This window comes from Tachypleus tridentatus, chromosome 13, assembly GCF_004210375.1.
Source record: "Tachypleus tridentatus isolate NWPU-2018 chromosome 13, ASM421037v1, whole genome shotgun sequence".
NCBI classification, from domain to species: Eukaryota; Metazoa; Arthropoda; class Merostomata; order Xiphosura; family Limulidae; genus Tachypleus; species Tachypleus tridentatus.
The window spans coordinates 102829431-102852170 of NC_134837.1; the positions used below are offsets into that span (position 1 = coordinate 102829431).

Genomic DNA, 22740 nt, shown 5'->3' on the forward strand with positions numbered 1-22740 from the left:
AAAAACTACAAATCTAATGTACAATGGATTTTTGGGCACAAAGGTAAAAAGACATTTTAAAAATTCAGTGGTTTTTGTTTTGTTTTTATTCTTTAAAATGTAAGAGAAATTTATAAAATTCATTTCAATTGTAACACTATTCATCATTTTGGTTTGAAGCTGAGAAATATTTAATTTCAAAGATGCAACTTGAGTTTTTTAGAAAAAATAACACAAACAAACATTATCTTGATTTTTCTTTTCCTACAAGCATGAATTTAGAAATGTGTTCAAAACTGTAGTATAATCCACAAATGAAGTTTTCAGTAAAACCTTTTTGTTTTACAAATTCAACACTTAATTCCTAGTTTAAACTAATTATAGATTACATTTAAAACTAATTATTAGCAATTTTTTAACCAATAAAATACATCAACCCTAATTTATTTAATTTTATTTAACCATACAAAAGTGAGCAGTAAAACTTAACATAATACTCAGTGTCTCTTATTACAATGTTCAGAAATAACCCAAAAGTGGCCAGTCATGAATTTTATGTATCCACCTCATTTATTACAAGACCACTTCTATACAAAGAATCACATTAATTGCTCCGAGCAAAAGTGAGGCTGGCTAACAAGAAATATCACTGAACAGAATAGAAATAAAAAATACATCTTACCTTTAGAATTAAAAAAAAATCAGCTTCAAAAAAAAAAATACAGATAACACTTATGAACTACAGTGCATTTGTCATCTTGAGTACTACTCACTTTATAAGCCATTTTTTATGCAAATTTCTTTAAAAAAATTAATTTTCTTATGTTAGATCCTAAAAAATCAGCATTTTACAAAAAATTTACAAATCTTTAGATACCATAAGGTTTTAGAAATTAATGTTATAAAACATGTTTCAAATCAACTCTGACAACTTTATGAGAGACAATGAAATAGTCAAATTATCTTAAATCAAACAATCACAAGAAGAGAAGGTAGTGAAAAATCATTTTTTGGCATATGATGCTCTGAATTTATGCTACCAATAATCAAATTAGCTATCTATGAATATTAAAAGTTTGAAGATATGTTCCTTTTTAAAAGCACCATTATGTACAAGTACAACTAAACTTACAAAATCACAATTTAATAAAGATTAACTGAATTAGTAGAACAAATCCTGAAAGTTCAAGACAACTAAAAATAAAATACAATTATGCAACATCTAACTAACATTTTTTTATTTTTCTTAACATAGCACTAGTTATGACTGCAGTTTATTAGTTAAACAATAAAGGTTACATTTATCAGAGCTATCTATGTTGCCTACATAATGCTTTAAAGAATCTGGGAACAGACAAAGTAAAATCATCCCTCATAACTGATGTGCAATCACTTCCCTCGATTCATTGTAGTGGCAATAAGAACCATTTTCTTAACTTTCTTCTTCTTTTTACCTTTACACTGTTCTTGTTCTGAATTGAAAGAAAAAACAATTTGTAAACTAACTAAATGGTAAAACTAAGAACATTATGTTATACGAAAATAATATAAAATATCTATAACAAATACTTTCAATTAAAGGAAAAGAAAAATACAGAGTATATTATTTAGCTGAACACTTAGTGCTACTTTCACTGTACTACAGACATGTTCTTTTCAGCAATGAAAAAGTATTATAACAGTCATTGATTTTTCAGTTTTTGTTATAGTCAGAAGTAGATCACTTCTAAATATTTCAAGATCACATTTGTTTTATTTATTTATTAAACACGTACGAGTAATATTAAGATTTCTTTATTCATCCTAGGTGCAGTAACTAATACAATTTGATAAGTGTACAGTGTTGAGGTTTGTTCTGCCTTCATTCTCTGCCACCTACATAAATAAAGCACAGCTGTCCACCTGTCTGTTTACTAGCTTAATGCCAGAACTTGTTGTGAGAAACTGGTTAAACCAATTTAAAAGAAAATTGGTAGAGAAATTCAGGTGGATTGTTAGTGATATTTTCAGCTGTAATCTTAACACCTGAAGAGGTTCACACCACTTAAGAGATTTAAAGCAGACCTGAAGCTTAATGATAATTTAACAGAAAATTAACTTTAAAATAAATACATATAAAAATATATATTATAAATAATGATAAATCTATTATATACAGTCATGTGAAAAAGTTAGGACACCCTATGAAAGCCTGTGTATTTTTGTAACATTTTTGGACATATAGATATTTAATCTCAATTTTAATAATACTGAGAGATTATAGGAATATAACTAAACAATTAAAACTGAAGAAAAGACTTTTCAAGATCTTCTGTAAATGTAGTTCTACAAAAATGCATATTCTAACTGAGGAAAAAGTTATGACACCTGCCCCCCTAATAGCTAGTGTTACTCCCTTTGGCTGAAATAACTGCAGTGAGATGCTTCTTGTAGCCATCTACCAGTCTCTGACATCGATCTGAAGAAAGTTTGCCCCACTCCTCAATGCAAAATTCTTTTAGCTGTGAGATGTTTGAGGGGTTTCTTGCATGAACAGCCTCTTTCAAGTCACCACACAGCATCTCAATGGGATTAAGATCTGGGCTTTGACTCGGCCATTCCAGGACTCTCCATTTCTTAGTTTTCAGCCAGTCCTTGGTGGATTTACTGGTATGTTTTGAGTCATTGTCATGTTGCAGGGTCCAGTTCTGCTTCAGATTTAATTTTCTTACAGATGGTCTCACATGATCCTCTCACACACAGTAGAATTCATGGTGGATTCTACGATTGTGAGCTGTCCAGGTCCTGTTGCAGCAAAGCAGCCCCAAACCATAACATTTCCACCTCCATGCTTCACAGTTGGTATGAGGTTCTTTTCCTGGAATGCTGTATTTGGTTTACACCAAACATGTCCTCTGTTCTGGTGTCCAAATAATTCAATTTTGGACTCATCTGTCCAAAGAACATTATTCCAGGAGTTCTGGTCTTTATCTACATTCTCTCTGGCAAACTTCAGTCTGGCCTTGATGTTTCTTTTAGAGAGCAAAGATTTCCTCCTTGCACACCTCCCATGCAAGTTAAACTTGTGCAGTCTCCTTCTGATTGTAGAGGCATACACTTTCACATCAACAGTAGCCAGAGCCTGCTGTAGGTCCCGTGATGACATGTTAGGGTGTTTGTAGACCTCTTTTAGCATCTTGCAGTCTGTTCTCAGGGTGAACTTGCTTGGATGACCAGACATGGACATGTTGGCAGTTGATTTGAAAGCCCTCCATTTGCTATTTTCTGGACAGTAGAATGGCTGATTTCAAAATCGTTTGGGATCATTTTAAATCCCTTACCAGACTCATAAGCTGCTACAACTTTTCTTTCTGAAAACCACAGACAGCTCTTTTGCTCTCACCATGGTGCTCACTCTTACTTCAACAGTCAGGGGCACATCAAACTAAATGTCTGAGGTTTAAATAGGGCAAGCCTCATTCAAAATGTTGAGTAACAATCTTCTAATCATGTGCACCTGGTGTGATACACCTGTTTGTGAGTTGAGCCATTTTAAGTGGGAATAAATGGGGGGAGGGGGTGTCCTAACTTTTTCCTCAGTTAGAATATGCATTTTTGTAGCATGACATTTACAGATCTTGAAAAGTCTTTTTTTTCAGTTTTAATGTTTAGTTATATTCCTACAATCTTTTAGTATTGTTAAAATTGAGATTAAATATCTGTATATCCAAAAATGTTACAAAAATACACAGGCTTTCATAGGGTGTCCTAACTTTTTCACATGACTGTACTTTGACCAACACTATTAAAGAAACTAAAATTAAGGAAAAAAAACTAGTTTATGCACTATCACAGATTCAATCCCTTGAAAAACCAGACATCAATATATGACAATAGAAAGCCCATTAAACAGCTCCAACAGTGTAACTTTGGAGTAGCTTTCAAACTCTAAAGCACTATTGTTTAGCTACAGATTCCAGTACAAAATGCTACAGGTAGTACTGCAAAAACACTAATGTTGACAATGATGGAAAATAAGAATTAACAAGAAATTATAAAATGAAAAACAAATATTATGGACTCTTCTAAGATAACTGAGTCTAAGATTCCCCTACGAATGTAATCAACTTACAAATCAGGAAATTGGATGTAATTAAACCCTAAGAAATAACTCAAGTATTTTAACAGTAATAAGATAAAATAAATAAGTACAAACAATAACATTAAGGCTTAAAGAAGGGACTTGAATGGTAAATATACAAATAATTCAGTGAAACTAATGCACTAAGTTAATAATGTAATTGTTTTACCACATAAATAGCTATTACACAGATTTTATTAACTATAGCAGATTCAAATTGTGGTTGCCATTATTTTATGAAAAAATTAGACAAGACACCACGTTACAGGTGATATTGTCTTGAAAAAGTCATGATAATCTGAAAAAAATACCAACAAATTAATTGTAAAAATAAATAAATATAGTGTTCAAAATGTGGGAGAGGAAACTGAAAAAAATGAGGAATTTATACAAGGCTACTTCATCCATGAAATCTTAAATTAAACAAAATTTTATTTATCTAACACATTTTCAGTAGCAAGTGACAACTTTTCAGAATGCTTTTATTTACTAACAAATTTTTTAACTTCAAAATTAAGTGTTTCATTCAAAATGTTGGAATAATGACACTATGTCTGAAGTAATAGTTTTCTGCAGGTCAATAATATAACCAATAGCTATTGAATATTAAGTTTACATTCATAAAAACAACTATTTCAAGATTACAAAAAAAACTATACATGTATTTAGTTCCATGTCAACATGACAGTGAGAGCATGTGATTCTCCATAAATTTGAGCATCAGTTCAACTACAAAATTTTTACCTTGTGAAGTATTTTGCTGACTTATGCTGTCCAAAGCAGCTTGGAAAGCATCACTAAAAGACTGATGGTATTCAGGAACAGCTACATAATCTTCATCAAAATCTTCAGTAGAACCAGTCTCTTTATCTTTGATGTCATGAGATGCAGTTTGCTTTCCCTGTTGCTTCACTGGTTGCCTCCAGTGATCCTGCTTTGACTTGCTCTCTCGTAGCATCTAAGGTACAAAATGTTTGATCCACGAGTATTAAAACTCTGACCCTTCTAACAATTCAATAAAAAATACGTATCCTTTTATTTGTTTATTTTATAATCAAACACACAACTACACAATAGGCTATCTTTTGTGCGTACCAGGAGTATCAAAACCCAGTTTTTATCATCGTAAATCTGCAATCTAACCACTACACCACAGGGAGGCAAAAAGTAATGATGCTATCATTAGATATTCCCAAGTACACATCCTTCTGAAAAGTTTTTTTTTGGCAAACCTTTTTAAAATGCTGAACACTGTAATTGCATTAAACATTTAATGAAATAAAACTGTGAAACCAAAAGCTCTTGGTTGCTGTAATACGCCATCTTGAAGGAGCCTGAATATGATGGTAACAGAAAAATAATTTAATTCCATGAAAAGATAAACTTATTTAGGGTAGGAACACTTTTTTCCTGAAATTTATCATTAAAATCATTGTAGTTGCTCTAAATTGACATAAACAGTTTACAGTTTCCTCCTTTTAACTCTATTTAAATGTTGGTTGTTTTTTTTTAAAAACTGAACTTCATTAATTTCTCACACCACATGTTGTGACATCATATGGCAATGAAGTGAAGTATCAGTAAAACCATTAACAGAAAACCTAATTCAAATGGTTGGTTGGTTGGTGTTTATTGGTGCAAAGTAACTAAGCTATCTGTGCCAAACAACCAGAAAAAATAAAAGTAACATTTTTAGCATGTAAAAAGAAATCAAGTTAAAAGAAAATGGCCAAATTTTGGACACAAATTTAATTACAATAAAAAAAACCAATGGCCTTTAAAAAATTTTAAAAAGTAAGGTGGGCAGTGTCACAATTGCTAATGGCACTGTCCAGCATTAGGGGTTAAAACCTACGGTAAAAATGTCGTGGGACAACAGTAAAATGTGAGCTATTGTAACTTGTGTCACAAAGGTCACATACAGGTGCATCAGTCTGAGATAAAAGAAAACTGAGTTGAACTGTGACCAATGTGTAACCTAGCCTGGACAATTTCCTTCTTCCAATCATTTTTAAAATAAGACAATCAAAGACCAATAGAAAGTTTGATCTGGAAAAGTTTGTTATCAAGTTACTCACTCCACGTCAACTGCCAACTGGCATGGAGCTGAGCCTTTAGTACAGGATTGTAGTCCATATATGGTGCAGACAAAGCACTAATACCTCCAGAGCAGACAGACTTAGCTGTGATGTAAGCAAGCTCATTCTTGCAAATACTGACATGGCCTGGTGTCCAGAAAGACTAGACAGAAATGGATAGTAAAGATAAATGGGTCAGTTGGCTTTGAATATCAATAAGAACAGGGTAAGAACTACCATGAAGTGATTCCACAGTGAGCAGAAAATGTACAATTAGTGTACTGCTTAGTTTCTACATGACCAAAGGTAAGAGAAATGGCACACAATTCAACAGTGAACACAAACTGTAGAAAGGATCCTGTGTGCAACCAGTGAACTACAAGAAACCACGGCAGAGCCCACAGAGTTGTCCGATTTAGAACTATCCATATAAATGGAAATAGAAGGTTGGTTCAAATGATTGTCTGATTATAGAAGGTAGTACTTCCAATAAGGAGAATCTGCCTTCCTCGGATGGCTTAAAAAAAGGTCACATTTGGAGATGGTGATGAAACCACAGTTGGATGAGCTGATCAGTAGAGACAGCAACTTTATCTAAGGACAGACTCAATTCAGCCATCTGTGCCTGGATATGAAGGCCAAAAAGAACAATGGCAGACCATCTATTCTGAAAAAGCATAGCCCACTAAGGAAGAAAACACAACCCCAGGTGGGATGCTGTGGTAAGAATAGAAGTTCCAAAGCACAGGGTAGAGAAAGTTGCAAGCATCAGAGGTGAAGAGAAGGTTTGTGAGACTAGGTGTACAAACTTTGGACTGGAAAAATACAGAAAGCCCATGTTTATTTGGCCTGTCAACAGTTTATTAAAGTAATAATATAATTTTTTTAATATTATAAAAACAAAAATTTAACTGAGCAAAAGCAATACAGTTGTGATACAGCCCACCAACAGTTCATTAAAATAATATAATAATATAAGTTTCATTTTTAATATTATATAAAAATAAAGTCAATCTCGGTGTGATACTTTTCTATTTGCTGGAAAAAAATCATAATTTAGTATTGCATCACCTCACTTATCAATCCTAGTGCTCCGAAGCAGACTTTCTTCCCACATCTGCACCTTGTACCTCAATGTATACAGTGAATGCTTATGTTTACTTCATGTTCAAGTTCATATCTATTCCTAGTTATTGTGTCAGGACAAGGGAAGAAGTTGACTCTGAGTGTCATGTTCTTAAAAAACAGTACAGTGTGGACTACTTTGTTGTTTAATCACATAATAAAGCATTGTACTTAATATGCAACAACACTATTGCAGTGCTAAAAGAATATAGCATTCATAGACTTTACCAAACCAAGCACTCAAACTATTCTCACATCACGGGAAAGCTACATTCAGACAAATTCAAAACCTTGAAACTTATCATTAGAATAATTTGTATTTAAGATGAAGAAAGCTGAGAACAAAGCTTCAACAAGAGCAAGTTTCTGACTAGCACACTTGTTAATCAAGCAAGGAAAATCATTTACCAATGGTGAGCCAATTAAATTACGTACAATTGAAGTAGCTGAAGAAATGTGTCCAGAAAAAGTAGACTTATTTAAAACTACAAGCAACTATATTTGCCAAATGGCTAGTAGTTTTAAATAAGTCTACTTTTTCTGGACACATTTCTTCAGCTACTTCAATTGTACGTAATTTAATTAGCTCACCATTGGTAAATGATTTTACCATGTTTCAGCTGAAAGACAAGGCCAAAGTATGCACAGAACAAACACAGGTGAGGACATTTTCAAAGAGGTTAAAAATCACTTAGTACATCCTGGAATGGAAACAGCTGAAGTGTGCTACAACAGATGGTGATAAAGATATGTGTTGTGCAGGAGAAAGTTTAGTTGGGCAAATTTACAAAGATGTTGAAAGTGCAGGTTGTTCCAAGCCTATGGTTTTTCACTGCATTATTCATCAGTAGGCACTATGTAGAAAATATCTGTATCCGTCATGTGCATTGGAACCTGTAGTTTCAAAAATGAGCTTCACTCATCGTTAGTTTTATGAATTTTTGGTGGAAATAGAAGCAACATATTCTGACTTGCCTTACAATGCTTCAGTTTGATGCCTTAGCTGTGGGAAGGTTATGTCACAATTTTTTGAGCTTAGAGTTGAAACTGAAATTTTCTTAAATGAAAAGACCATCTGTTACTCACAAAAAGTAAATGGCTTTGGAAATTAGGTTTTTCTGTAGACTTAACCATGTACCAAAATGAATTAAATCTTAGATTACAAAGTGAAAATGCATTTATTTGCAGTATATACATCAAAGTGAAAGCATTTCAGCAAAAAAACTAATTATTTTTGAGTTACAATTGAAGAGGAGTTGCTTCACAGACTTTCCATGATGTGAAACGTTCAAGTAAGAAGTGGGATCCCTATTCCCACACAAGCTTGCACAAGATATCCTTTCTGACCTAAAACTACAGTTCAAGGAGCATTTTCCTGATCTTAATGCAAGTTCAACAGAAATAAAGATCTTCCAAAACCCACTTGATTGTGTAATTGATAAACTGTCACCTGAAGTTCAAATGGAAGTGACTAATCTGCAACCCAACATGTTGAAGAACAAATACAAAAAAAGGAAACTGACAGATGCAGAGATGCCAACTATTTAAAATGACTGTGCATAATGATTGTAGATAGAGCCCTTTTACAGTTTTAGTCCTTTTAGATTTGCCAGAAACAAGACAATCTGGTGAATGAGGCCTCTTTTTTTTTTCCATCTTGTGAACGATCGCATTGGTCTTTCTATGCTGCTTAGAAAACAAGAAATCAGCGAGCACTGATTGGCTGACCAGCACTGATGACGTAACTATGGATTCCCCCACGTACCCAATATGGATAAGCACTGCACTCAAACTATTTGGTAGATGGAGATGCAAATATTTTTATTATTTCAAGCACAAATATGATCATCACAAGTAACCATTTGGACTATGTCTTATTTATTATCAAAATTTATTTGTATCTTACTAGAAATTTTCTTTTCACCCTTTTCAAGCCCTGGGGAAACAATTTATCACTTTATTGTATAGGCCTATATAATATATAATAATTTGGGAGTTGCAACAAGTTGTAATATTTGTCTGTATGAGCCTATAGTCGTAATGTATACACCAAAATTGTAATGGTTGGCATCTCTGCAGATGCCTGTCAAGTGATCAATACGTTCATTTAGAAAAAATAAAAAAAACTTTGCTTGTGGATTCATTTCAATTTTTTGGTACTACCTACTTCTGTGAAGAGACATTTTCAAAGAGAAAGTATGTGAAATATAGTTACACATGAGCCTTAACTGAAAAGCATTTGCAATCACTTTTGATGATATGGAGCACTAACTTTGAACCTCAGTTAAGTGTAATTTTGTCAGAAAAGCAACAGTTTTATGCTTCTCACTAATGTCAAAAAAGATGATTGTGCATCTTATATATTTTCAATATGTGCTTTCATGAGAAATAAATTAGTGATGTATATTTATCATGTATACATCCCTACTTGAATTTTACCACAACCACTCCAACCAATGAATCCTAAAAAGATCTACCTCCTGACCCTTGTCCAAAAGGTTCTGGAGACTCCTGGCATAGAATATTGATCTGCTCCCCAAAAGGTGAAAGTGAGGACACAGAAGATGTACAGTGCCCTTGTACACTTGATACATAGTTGCTTGACATGTGGAACAAAGATCAGCTTACAGTCAAAAATAAACCCCAAGAATCATAGAAAGAACCACCACCACCAAGATGGAGCTCTGGATTGGGGTGAATACTCCATTGGCACCAAAAGCGTATGCACACAATTTTAAAGAAAGAAAACATAAAACAGTTTGCCATAGTCCACTTTAACAAATGACTGAGGGCTGGCTGATGCTCAATAAACCTCATGTTTGACAACTGATGAGATGTGGAAGTTGTTTACATAGAGCACGTTTGCAATGGTAGGAGAAAATTGTGCAGTGATAGCATTAATCTTCAACTGAAAAGTGTGACACTCAAAACACAGCACTGGGAGAGTCCAAGTGCCTGTAGAAAAGAATGAGAAATCGTCAACCCCACACGAACTTCAAATAATCTGTTCTTTAAAACATTCAGTATAAAAGTGGGTAAATGGCTATACAACCCACACAAGTGCAGGTGTCACAAAATGCAAAACATCTACATAGAATATTACCCTTATCAAGGCCAAAGAATACAGAAACAAGATGTTGTCTCTTAAGAAATGCCTCCCTGATTGACCCATCAAGTCAAATCAGGTGGTCTATGGCAGAGTGCTGTAATCAGAAACCACACTGGGTGGATGAGAGGAGGTTGTTTGATTCCTTGAATCAAACAAGTCAAGCATTAACCATCCTCTCCTAAGATTTTACAGAGAGGATTCAAAGCATTCGGACGATTGTTTCAAAAAATCATGGAATCCTTCCCAGGCTAAGAAAAAGAGAGAACGATAGCCCAGCACCAAGCATCAGGAAAAGCATTCTCTTACCAGATCTGGTTAAAAACAACCAGAAGAATAGCAAGAGATGGAAGGAGAGAGATGGCATCTGTTGACCTCCATGGATTCTGCCCTAGGTTGAATGGGCAGGTCTTTGTCAGTGGGATGTAGATTCCAACAACTGAGGGAATAAATGAATAATCGTTCTGCATCTCAGGGCTGAAGAATGAGAAGGACCCAAGCAGATGACAAAAGCTGGAGTCAAAGGAAGTGGACTTGGGAAGTTACCTGGGAATGGTGGTGAAAGAGATAGGCATTGATGAGTTGTCAACTTGCTTAACCATGGAAAGCAAAAGAATCTTCACAAGTGATGAGAACAACTATGTCAGAAGCACAAAGAGATCTGTCTGCACTCCCACTGCATCAGTGAAATGGAGTGTAGCAGTATGTGTTCAACATAAAGTGGGGTATAATAAATTCCAACCCGATGGGTAGGAGATATTGTTCACGGTCTTTAAACATTGAACCTCCTTCTCCTATACCAACTTACGACAAAAATGAAAATTAAAGGTATGTGAACCACAACAGTTAACACAGTGTGGTTCCAGTTTACATTCATAGGTGTCACAGTCTTTGCTGCCAAAATGAGTACTATGTCAAAGAACTATAGCACAATGTCTTTGAATGACTGAACTACTAACACAAAAAACAACAGAGAGGGTTGGGAATATATGGTCATATCTTACAATTCAAGGAACCTGCCTTGATAGTAGCAGGTGGATGTATGATGTAAAAATCAAAATAAGATATGGCCATATATCCAGGCATTTCTTCAGTGCACCATATCTCCACTAATAAGAGAAACCAACCAGAACCTCTAAGTCAGGAATGCTCTTCAAATCCCTCTCAACTCCTCTTGAGGAATTCAAAGTTGCTTGGGGAGTAACTATGATGGGAATATCCCTCATGGCCTCTAATTTCAAGAGGAGTTTAATGCATTGAGACGTAGATGTTTCCACCAAAATGTCTCAGTAGAGCAACTTCCTTACTGACTTAGGGAAGCCATTAAGTCTATCTGATCCCTTCTGAATGAAAAAAGACACACCTACCCTAAGGATTTCTCATAAAATGAATACAGAATGAGAAATTGATGTGTTGAGTCTAACTGATAGCAATTATTGAAGTCATCCAGGCATGGTCATTTTCTGATAATTTTTTTTTTCAGTTCATCTGCACATGAACCCCAGGGACACCCATCTATAGGAATTCAAGGCCAAAGTGGTGAATTAAGAGTTGGATCCCTCAACCACCAAGATACTCTCCTCCCCTTCACAGTTCTCCCTGCACAGCAAACACATGGGTGAATATTTTCATCCCTCATCATGTACAGGAATCAAACTCAAGAGACTAAACCAAGTGAGAAACATGACATGAACCATTATAATCATGATAAATGAGTGTTTTACATTCATGATTCTGTAGAGCTGTAAAAAAATGTAAACTGAAATGTTTTTTTTTGTAAAGTGCATTAAATAAATGTTACAAAATGAAAAAATGTCAATTCTAAAATATTTTGAGTTCAAAACTGAAATAGTTAGAATTATAATTTTTAATTACATCTTTAAAACAGTGATATGCAGATGTGTATTGTACTTAAAGCCAATGCTTTATATATTTCTGATATGCTTAGGATAAAAAAAATTAGGTCTTAATTCACCACAATATATAAAACAGGTTACATACCTCAGCAAAAGATGTGGGTCTGACAGCTGAATTATCTTCAGTGTTGTTAAAAGAGTGAATCTGGAGAGATTCACTGGCTGCACTAAGGACCAGGTCAGCTGTGAGACCAAAACAATAAAACTTTAGCATATTAGTGTAATGGATGAATTAATAGTTATAAATTATACCATACTAGTAATTCTTCTTGAATATATTTAACATTTCCAGGCTTTATTACCTTATCTTTCACAACTGAAGCACTACTGTCCACTTTTAGGATTTTTGAGGAATGGATCTCTTAGATGATATCTTAGTATTTTAAACTACTAATTGTTAAACCCATTTTCAACACAAGTTCTTCAGGAATGGGTTTTGTGTTTTTTTTAATCACAATTCCCAGTATTTTTCACATTGGGTTAAGTTTTCTATTGACAGTAGAATTTCAGTTCAACACACAAAAACACACTACTTAAATCTCTAAACAAGACTGACCACAATCTCTTTAGTCTTCATAGTTTTGGTACCAACTCTTAACTTTATGTATATCTTTAAAAAAATCAGCAGACTCAGTAAACATTGCAAGTCTTTCACATTCAATAAATCATTTTTCATGAAAGAATTTTTAAATAAACATTTATCTGTCAATATGGGTTACTTTTTTAAAAGTCCATGGGCAAAGTGAATTTCATGTTAAGAACAAAAAACTTTTCATCTCAAAAACTTCAAATTTCATTTGCATATTCTCTAAACTCTCCTAAATACTTTCAAATGTTTGCTTTCAATAAATTTGTATATTTTATCTGTTATTTTCTCTACCTTAACCTTATACAAGATTGGTTAATTTGATCAACCTCATAACCACAAAAAAAATCTAAATTATCCTATTTTTCTTTCTATAATAACTTCAAATTATAACATGACACAACATTCATTTATCTAACTTGTAACAATATATATCTGTTTATACTTAAATTTTATTCTTTTCTTGCTCATTGAACCATGTCTAATATACACGATTCATGCCATAAGTTGAAAATCACTTAAGGAACAAGAAGTTCATGTTTATTTGTTCGTTTGTTTTGAATTTTGTGCAAAGCTATTCAAGGGCTATTTGCACTAGCCGTTCCTAATTTAGTAGTGTAAGACCAGAGAAAAGGCAGTTAGTTATAACCACCCACTGCCAACTCTTGGGCTACTCTTTTACCAACGAATTGTGGGATTGACCATTACATTATAATGCCCCCACGACTGAAAGGGCAATCATGTTTGGTGCGACCAGAATTCGAACCCTCCACCATCGGATTACAAGTTGAGTGCCTGAACCACCTGGTCATACCGGGCCAGAGGTTCATGTTATGCTATCAAAGTAAATTACCCACAAGCTACTCTGAGCTGCTAGCATGCATGCTTCATGAATCATTTATTATTCTTTATTTTATCTAATTTAACCTTAAGTGACCTAAAGAGATCCATATTTTTACATTTTAGTTACTTCTATAATAACAAATAAACAAAAACATGAAATACAGTAACAGGTTTTTTTTTTTTTTTAAACTGTTGACACTTAATCCTCCTTTTTCATATTATTGGTACTAATGTACTAGATGCTTTTAATGAATTAAATAATACACCAAAAACATGGAATACAAAATGCAGAAAGCATACATATTTCCTTAACTATCAGTTTTTCTGACTTTGTAACTATGCAACAAGAGCAGTTACAAATTCATCCAAACCAGTCATTATCTATTCAATGGGAATAAAGCTTGTGCTAACAAAGAAAATTATAATTCTATGTTCAGGAAACAATGCAATACAATGTCACTCGATAGATTAAAACTGAGTTTTTGATAATACACAACACAGAATTAAGTGTAAGAGTGTGTTTGTGTGTGTTTTCTTACAGCAAAGCCACATCGGGCTATCTGCTGAGCCCACCTAGGGAAACTAAACCCCTGATTTTAGCAAATAAATACATAGACATACTGCTGTACTAGCGGGGAGAGGCAAGCGTAAGAGAAAACTGTTAACAAAACCTGAAAAAAGAATGTGACACAAGGGTCCGATTTCCTATTTTATGGCTCTGTAACAAAACAAAATTGAAGACTATAAAAATTATGGTTTGTCTGGGCAATAACAATTTTATAGTGAGTAATTTACATTAAATTTTGTACTTATTGTTAATAAACTAGAGAAGAATGGATGACTAGGGAAATTGTGTCACATTTCTTTCACATGGGGAAATTCAGGATTTTTTAAAATACTGCCTTATAAAATTAAGAACTTAAAAATTATATAATATTAAAATGTGGATTATTAGCTATGATTTTATGCTATAGTAATAGGTATAGCATAAAAGTAATTTAATCAAATTTGAAATATAAGCCACTGAAGCTTTGTAACACAAATAGTAAAGGATATCCATGACAATGGGGTTTAATGTCTATTACAGATTTTATCTCCTTGACAAACACCACAGTGCTTACTACTAAACTCATTCATGAATGCTTATTCAGACAAAAGAAGGAACACTTTCAATATAAACAGTTACAAAATTTATAGGTTCAAAAATGTCATTCATGGTGTTCATTCTCAAAATACAATTTTTTACAATTTAAAATTCACATCACACACAATAAATTTTTCATATAACAACTATCAGTTGGAAGTGAAAATCAGCCTCATATAAACAAAAATATGGACTTTACTTGCTGATGAAGTATCTGACGAAATAGATTCTTCTTCTGGTCTGAAAGGAGGTAAGTCTGTTAAATGTTGTATATCCAAGTTATCATTTTCAGAACTAGTCCAAGTTGGGAAGTGATGTAAACTGTCTAGGTGGAATCTTGCTCCAGGACCTAATCCAGTTAACACAAGATTTAAAACCTATATCATTATAAGATAATTATTTAATTTTATTACTCATTAAGATAACATCTGTAGAAAAAAAAAGTGCAAGTAAATGCTTTTAATTGTCAATGATAATGTTATAATAATCCTATACTTAAAATATATTTTTGATAGTTACCTCTTTTCACAAGACTAATTAATGTCATACACTGCTACCCTCTATATGCAAACATTTTCTTTATGCACACCACAGGCTTTCCAGCTCCTGTTGGAATTTCAAAATTTCAACATGTCTCGTGTGCAAATTATCCTGTATCACCTCTTAACTAATAATAGCACAATATGCTCAGATGATAAATGTGACTCCCTTTACACTTCTCTGTTGAACTATTACTTCAAAGTTTGTTAGAAGGTGTCAGCACCAGAGATGTGGGAAGAAATGATGGGAAGTGTTAAGAGAGGTAAGTACCTAGCAGAAATATATTTTCAGTAGATGAAAATTGTAACTACCTCAATACTTACTTAACACAAAACTAGAATCCCACATAGGGAAGGAGAAGAGACCAGTGTGAGTGGACAACAGGATCTGAAGGATACTTCTGAGAATGAGAGACAGATCCAAAGATCAGAAGAGAGGAAACTGCACCACTTCTTGGCCAAGTATACTCTTCACCAATGTGTGGAATGTGTAAGACATAAGGACAGAAATGAGAGGTGCACATCCAAGCAGGAGAGAATGTGATAGGAAAGTGATTCTATCCAAAACAAGCAAAAGTGCCTTAAACCCACAAGAGATAAGCACGTCAACAAGAATGCACACCTGGGTGTAGTGGCTAGAATGCAACAGACTGTACTCAATAAGTGAACTACATTCAAAATCTTGCAGAGTACCACCATCCACATGAGGGTAGGTTGAGCATTGCATCATCTTCATCTCAAACCAAGAATCAAGGATTAAGATCCACACCAATTCCTGGGTGTGTCACAAAGATTACCTCTGATACTGAAATTAATCTCTATCACACGGAATCAACTTCCCCAGTTGTTGCACAGGCCAGTATCATTCAAAGACAACAACATCCCCAAAAGAATAGAATGAGGGATAGTCAAAGACAGAACCATAACAATTCCACATACCACCACTGTGACCCATAACACAGAATAACTGGGGAAGATGATAGAAAAGCCAAAACTTTTGCGAGTACTTATGGGTATTGGTTCACTATTATCCAAATCTCTTCATGGGGTGCTGACAACCATGCAAGGGTAGAATAAGGGCTCCCAATCAAAGGGGTGAGCTACAATTTTGACAACTCAACTGCAGTGTTAATGTAAATAGTATCAGAAGATCACACAGCCCAGTAAGGTGACAGATAAACTCCGGTTTGTGTAAATGGTGTCAGGAGATCACAACATCCAGTAAGGTGAAGACAACTCTTCTGGAAGAAGTGACTTATCAATACCAGCAGAACACCACTATTCTGCTTTCGACTAAATGGTTATAGCCATCATTTTGTGGAACTCATGCAGGAAACTGCCTCTACAATCAACCACCCCAGAAGAATACAACTGGAAAGAAGGGATACAGTGAGGTGGAGAATCCAGAGAAAAGTCATCACCAGAGAAAGTGTAATATAAGACCAAAAAAACTTCATTCTGAAAAGCAGACCATACCAAGTTATTCATTTGCATGGAAGGGATGGGCAACAACCTCCTTTGTCCATACACTCCATGGGTGGTATGGTCCATAACAAGCATGTTTATGAAGCAAAATAATGCAAGGTTATTCAGGCACCAATCACCACTGAGCAGGATGCATGGGAGAAAGAGGTGAAAAAGGACTCTGAAAGAAAAAAGGATTCAGAGTTGCACCTAAATTTGAAGAATGGCTACAGATGGTAAACAAAAATCCCCATGAAGAGGAAACTGGAATATGATAAAGATAGTGGGAGAGGTACATACTGGGAATGGTCCAATGCTGGACTGAAGAACAATGGCAGATTATCTGTTCTGAAAAAGCAGGACCCACTGAGGAAGGAAAACACAACCCCAGGTAAGATGCTGTTGTAAGGATCAAAGTTTTGAAGCATACAATAAAGACAGTTGCAAATGGCAGAGGTGTAGAGGAGGTACATGAGATTCTGTATACAAACTCTGGACTGGCAAAATGCAGAAAGCCCTCTTGCAGAACCAAAGTCCCTGATGACAAACAAGATCCAGCATCTCCAAGGCCTCGGTCCTGGCAGATCCATAGACCAGACACCCATAATACAGTTTCATTCAAAAGATAGCACAATATATCTTTAGCGCAGAACATCAATCAGCTCCCCAAGTGGTAGAAAAGAACACAGAGGATGTTCAGTGGTCTTGTACATTTGACTTGTAGCTGCCTGATGTACGGTATGAAAGTCACCTTACGGTCAAAGAAAAGCCCCAAGATCTTTGCCTCAGGGACTACAGGAAGCACAACTTCACTGAACAAGAGTTCATGATTGGGGTGAATACCCCATTTGCAGCAAAATGCATGCAAACTGCTTTAGTAAGAGAGAAGTTAAAACCATTTGCTATGGTCCATTTCAGTAAACGATTGAGGGCAGTCTGTAGCTGCCACTGAATAAACTTCATGTTCTACAGCTGATACAATATATGGAAGTTGTCGACACAGAGGGAGTTGTCCAGTAATATTAATCTTTATCTTGAAAAGTGTGACACTCCAGGGTTGTCCCTGAAGAACTCAAAGTTCCTGTAAGAAAGAACAGGAAAGTGTCAAACCCACACAAACTTGGAATCACCTTCCCATAAAAAAATGTTTATATAAATGGGCAAATGGCTACGCAACCCATATATAAGTGAAGGTCTTCATGTGTTATCATAAGCCTTCTCAGGTCATAGAATACTGAAACAAAATGTTGTCACTTGAGAAAAGCTTCTCTGATCGAAATTTCATGTTGAATCAGGTGGTCCATGAAGAGGCACCATCAGAACCCATACTAGGTGGGCAAAAGGAAATTGTTTGATTCAAGGAACCAAAAATGACAAGCATTAACCATCCTCTCTAAGGTCTTACAAAAACAGCTCGTCAAAGCAATTGGATGGTAGTTTGAAGGAATCTTGGGATTCTTCCCAGGCTTAAAGAAGGGTAGGACAATAATCTGGTGCCACACATCAGGAAAAATATTCTCCTTCCAGATCTAGTTAAAAACAGCCAGAAGAATAGTAAAGAGAGATGGCACAACATCTTGCAGTGTATATCATCAGGTCCAACCAATGAAGAGCCAGCTTGAGTTCCACCAGTGTAAATGGATGATTATAGTCATAAAGACAATCAGCCCAAAAGGAAAGAGGTGATCAATCTGCCTGAGTATTCATGGCTGAGACGATGGAGGATGAAGAAGTGCTAGATACCAGCAAAAACTTTAGCAGAAAGTAGCAGCAATGCTCTGGACATCAACAACTTCCTAGCTACCAGAGAGCAAGATCAAAAGGTGGGCAAAATTATATTGCCTGATGGAAGAAGATTCTAGTGACTAAGACCATGAACAAGTGATCATTCTACATCTCGGGGCTGAAGAAGGAGGACCCAAGAAAATGCCCATATCCAGAACCAAAGAAATTGGATCCAGAGATATACTGGAAGGAATGGTAGCGATAGAGATGAATGCTGAAGTTGATTCATAAACTTTTTTAAATGTGGAAGACAGAAGACTTTTCACATGGTTTGAGAATGATTCTTTTGGGAGCATGGAAAGATCTGTCTGTACTCTCACTGTAGCAGTGGAATGAAGTGCTGCAGTGTAAATCTGAGATGGAATGGTGGACAGTAACTTTTGAGCCTCGGGGTAAGAAATGTTTTGAATTGTTTTTCAAATGCTGCCCTCTTTCTTCCAACAAGGCAAGAATGAAAACAGGATGGGTGAAAGCTGTTACAATTAATGCAATGAGGGTCTGTTTTACACTCATAGGCATTGTGGTCCTTGCCACCACAACAAGCACATGTCAAAGAACCACAACATGATGTCTTTGAGTGACTAAACTGCTGACATTGGAAACATCCGAGAGAGTTGCAAAATATATGGCGGTACCCTGCAATTAAGATAACCTGCCTTAACAGTGACAGGTGGACGTAGTGAAGTAAACGTCAAAATTAGGACATTGGTCCACATCATAATTCCATCTTTGCAAGTAGAAATGTGCCTCACTGTAAAGATTCTGGGGTGAAGAAATCAGTGAGGATCTCCAACTCGGGGATGTTCTTCAAATCCCTCTCAATAATAACTTCTCGTGAATAATTCAAAGTAGCTTAGGGAGTAACCTCAATGGGTATATCCCCAACAGCCTTCAAATGCAAGAGGAGTTCACTGTATTTAGGGAGTGAATGTTTTCACCAATATGTCACCAGAGAAGTTTTCTGACTGACTTAGGAGAGCAAGCAAGTCCCTCTAGTCCCTTCTCAATAAAAAATGGAGACATCTGCCCTAACAATTTGTCTGATAAAGTGTGTAATATCAGAAAATGAGGTGTAGCCATTGAAGAAGTTGAAGATTGCTGTTCAGAATCTTCAGGATGTGGTCATTTACCAGTGGTCTGTTTTATCACTTTTTTTTAATTTCATTAGGGGGATCCATAATAAAGAAAGATTGTTTTAGTGCCAACCAACTCCACCTATCTTGGAGCCCTACAAAGAGATGCACTACAGTGCTAAACAATGACACTGCAACAACACCAGGGTTTTGTAAGTCCTATATCCAAACACCAGCACCAGATACAATATCTACAACACCACTGAGAACATCCAACATTGGTACTTAGTTGACTCTAGCCCAACTGGATTAGCCGATTAACCCTGGGGGGCCACCCCAAAGCCACCCACCTACAGGAATTCAAGGCCAAAGTGGTGTACTAGGGTTGGACCCCTCAATGACCAGGATCCTCTCCTCCCCTTCATGGGTTACCCCACACAACAAACATGTGGATGGATGTTTAGATCCCAGAGGAAGTAAACTGGAATAACAACCTTCTCTGGGAGGTCCCCTTGCCACATACAAGAATCCACACTGAAGGATGTACAGATGGGATATAGAAGGAAGAGAAATAAGGCAGAATGATGAACAACCCTCCTGAGCTGCTGAGGTTCTTGGGAGATAGAAACAATTTGGATAAAAGAGAAAATTGCTAGGACGATAAAGAGTACGTGAAGCATCAATGGCAAACAAATCTGACCATCAATGTCCACTGGCGAAGAAAAGAAGGAAATATGTTTCAAGGGACAGATGAAAGAATAAACATGAGAAAAGTCTTTCAAACAGAGGTAAAGTAAGGGAGTGTAAAACCACATTAATGTCCCATTTCAGAAGGGCATGGCACCTGGGAGAGCAACATATTCAGAATGAATGCATGATCACAGTAAACACAGGGGAAGTAAAATCCCTACATTATCAGAAAAAATGAAATGTATGGGATAAGAATACTCAATATCCAAAAAGCAAGGAGATTAATAACTCATGGTTGAAAAGCTAGGTGAGAAATTCTGTCATACAAATCCATGTAAGCTCGTCAACAGGAAACCCCGTTAGTAGGCCAACAGTAGAAGGTTTTCCACTTTTACTGGTATACTTCCATAAAAGACAGCTATCTGGAACTAGCAACTTGATGTATGAAACCAAACCAAAGGTGTGAAGATGCAGAATGTGTAAGTTGGGATGTAACATATGAAAAAGCATAAAAACAATGTTGACACCTAGTTTACAATGGTAAGAGAGAAAGCAGAGTAAAAGAAGTTGGAAAGTACTTACTCTAGCAAAATGGTAATGATCATAACCCGCCAGGAACACTAACAGGTAAGTTCAAGAACCACCGTCAGTCACCTGAAGTTGGTCTTTCCAGTCCTGGTTCCAGGTTATGTGTCATTATGGCCGATACCAAAGGGTAAAGTAATAAAAGTTTAAAAGACACGTAGCAAAATTGGAATAACAACTTGCCAGGACAACTAACGAGTAGTTCAAACGGATAGTTCAAACAGCAGCTTTAGTCACCTGAAGTTGGCCTTTCCAGTCCTGGTGTCGAGTTATTTAATGTTCTGGCCATTTTTCAATTTCAAATTGAACTAGAGAATGAAACTGTGAAAAGGGAACCACAATTAAAAAGGTGTAATGAATAAATATGCAACACTTAAATGAGATTAAAAAGATTAATGGCCATTAAAAAACTAAAAACTTTATCAAGGTGGACAGTGTCACCATCACCAATAACACTGTCCAATGTTACAGATAAACCCTGGGAAAAAACATGTTTAAAATAGTGCTGTCGTTGAGAATCATAACGATGGCAAAAAAGTAAAATGTGGCTGATAGTGATTTGAATGTTACACAAACTACACACTGGTGCATCAGTTCCAGATAAAAGAAAACAATGAGTTAAAAAACTGTGACCAATGTGTAGTCTAGTTAGAACAACTTCCTCCTTCCGAACCTTATGGAAGCTAGATGGCCAAAGCCCATTATAGGGTTTTCTTTGAAAAAACTTGTCGCGTTGCACACTCCAAGTGGACTGCCAGCTGGCACGGAGCCGAGCCTTGAATACAAGACCATAGTCCATGTACGGAATAGGCACAATGGTGATAGTGCTGGAGCATAGATTTAGCTGCCATGTCTGCAAGCTTGTTCCTGCGAATACCAACGTGGCCTGGTATCCAGAAAAACTGGATAGAAGTAGCAGTTAATGAGAAATGGGCCAGTCAGTTTTGAATATCAGTGAGAACCAGGTGTGAGCCAATGTGTAGCGATTCCAGGGCCAGTATAGAACTAAGCGAGTCAGTATAAATAGTGCAGTTGGAGTACTGCTCAGCTTCAATATGATCCAGGGCAAGAGATATGGCATACAGTTCAGCAGTGAACACAGAAGCTGTAGAGGGGATTCTGTGCACAACCACCGAACTGCAGCAAACCATAGCAGAGCCCATTGAATTACCTGATTTGGAACAATCTGTATAAATGGGAACGGAATGATTGTTTGAAAGATGTTCATTAAATAAATGACGGTACTTCCAATCTGGAGTATCTGCCCGTTTCAGATGACTGAAAGAAAGGTCACATTTGGGAAGTGTAATAAGCCATGGTGGGATGGGCTGACCTGTGAAATCTGCAATGTTATCCAAAAACAGACCCAAGTCATCCAATTGCGCCTGGATGCGAAGGCCAAAGGAGCAATGGCAGATCATCTGTTCTGAAAAAGTACGGCCCACTGAGGAAGGAAAACACATCCCCAGGTGGGATGCTTTGGTAAGGAACAAAGTTTTGAAGAATATAGTAAAGATAGTTGCAAACGGCGAAGGTGCAGAGAAGGTTCATGAGATTCAACGTATAAGCTTTGAACTGGAGAGGTGTGGAAAGCCCCAGTGCAGAGTCAAAGTCCTTGGTGATGAATGGGGTCTAGCAACTTTAAGACCAAGAGTCCGGCAAGGTGTAATGGAAAGGAATTCCACAACTAGATTGAAAGCACTTGGC

At 35.9% G+C, this 22740-nt stretch overlaps 1 protein-coding gene across 1 annotated transcript in view; it reads right to left on the reverse strand.

Annotated features, from left to right (window-relative positions):
• Positions 1-530: 530 nt before the first annotated feature.
• Positions 531-22740, reverse strand: part of LOC143240648 (E3 ubiquitin-protein ligase RNF10) — a 50472-nt gene continuing 28262 nt past the window's right edge. Inside the window, exons 14-17 of the mRNA XM_076483417.1 lie at positions 15097-15246; positions 12410-12507; positions 4844-5057; positions 531-1451 (exon numbers count right to left, since the gene is read on the reverse strand). Of these exons, the coding sequence (XP_076339532.1) occupies positions 1369-1451; positions 4844-5057; positions 12410-12507; positions 15097-15246 (545 nt within the window). The 3' untranslated portion in view covers positions 531-1368. The remainder of the gene's footprint in view (positions 1452-4843; positions 5058-12409; positions 12508-15096; positions 15247-22740) is intronic.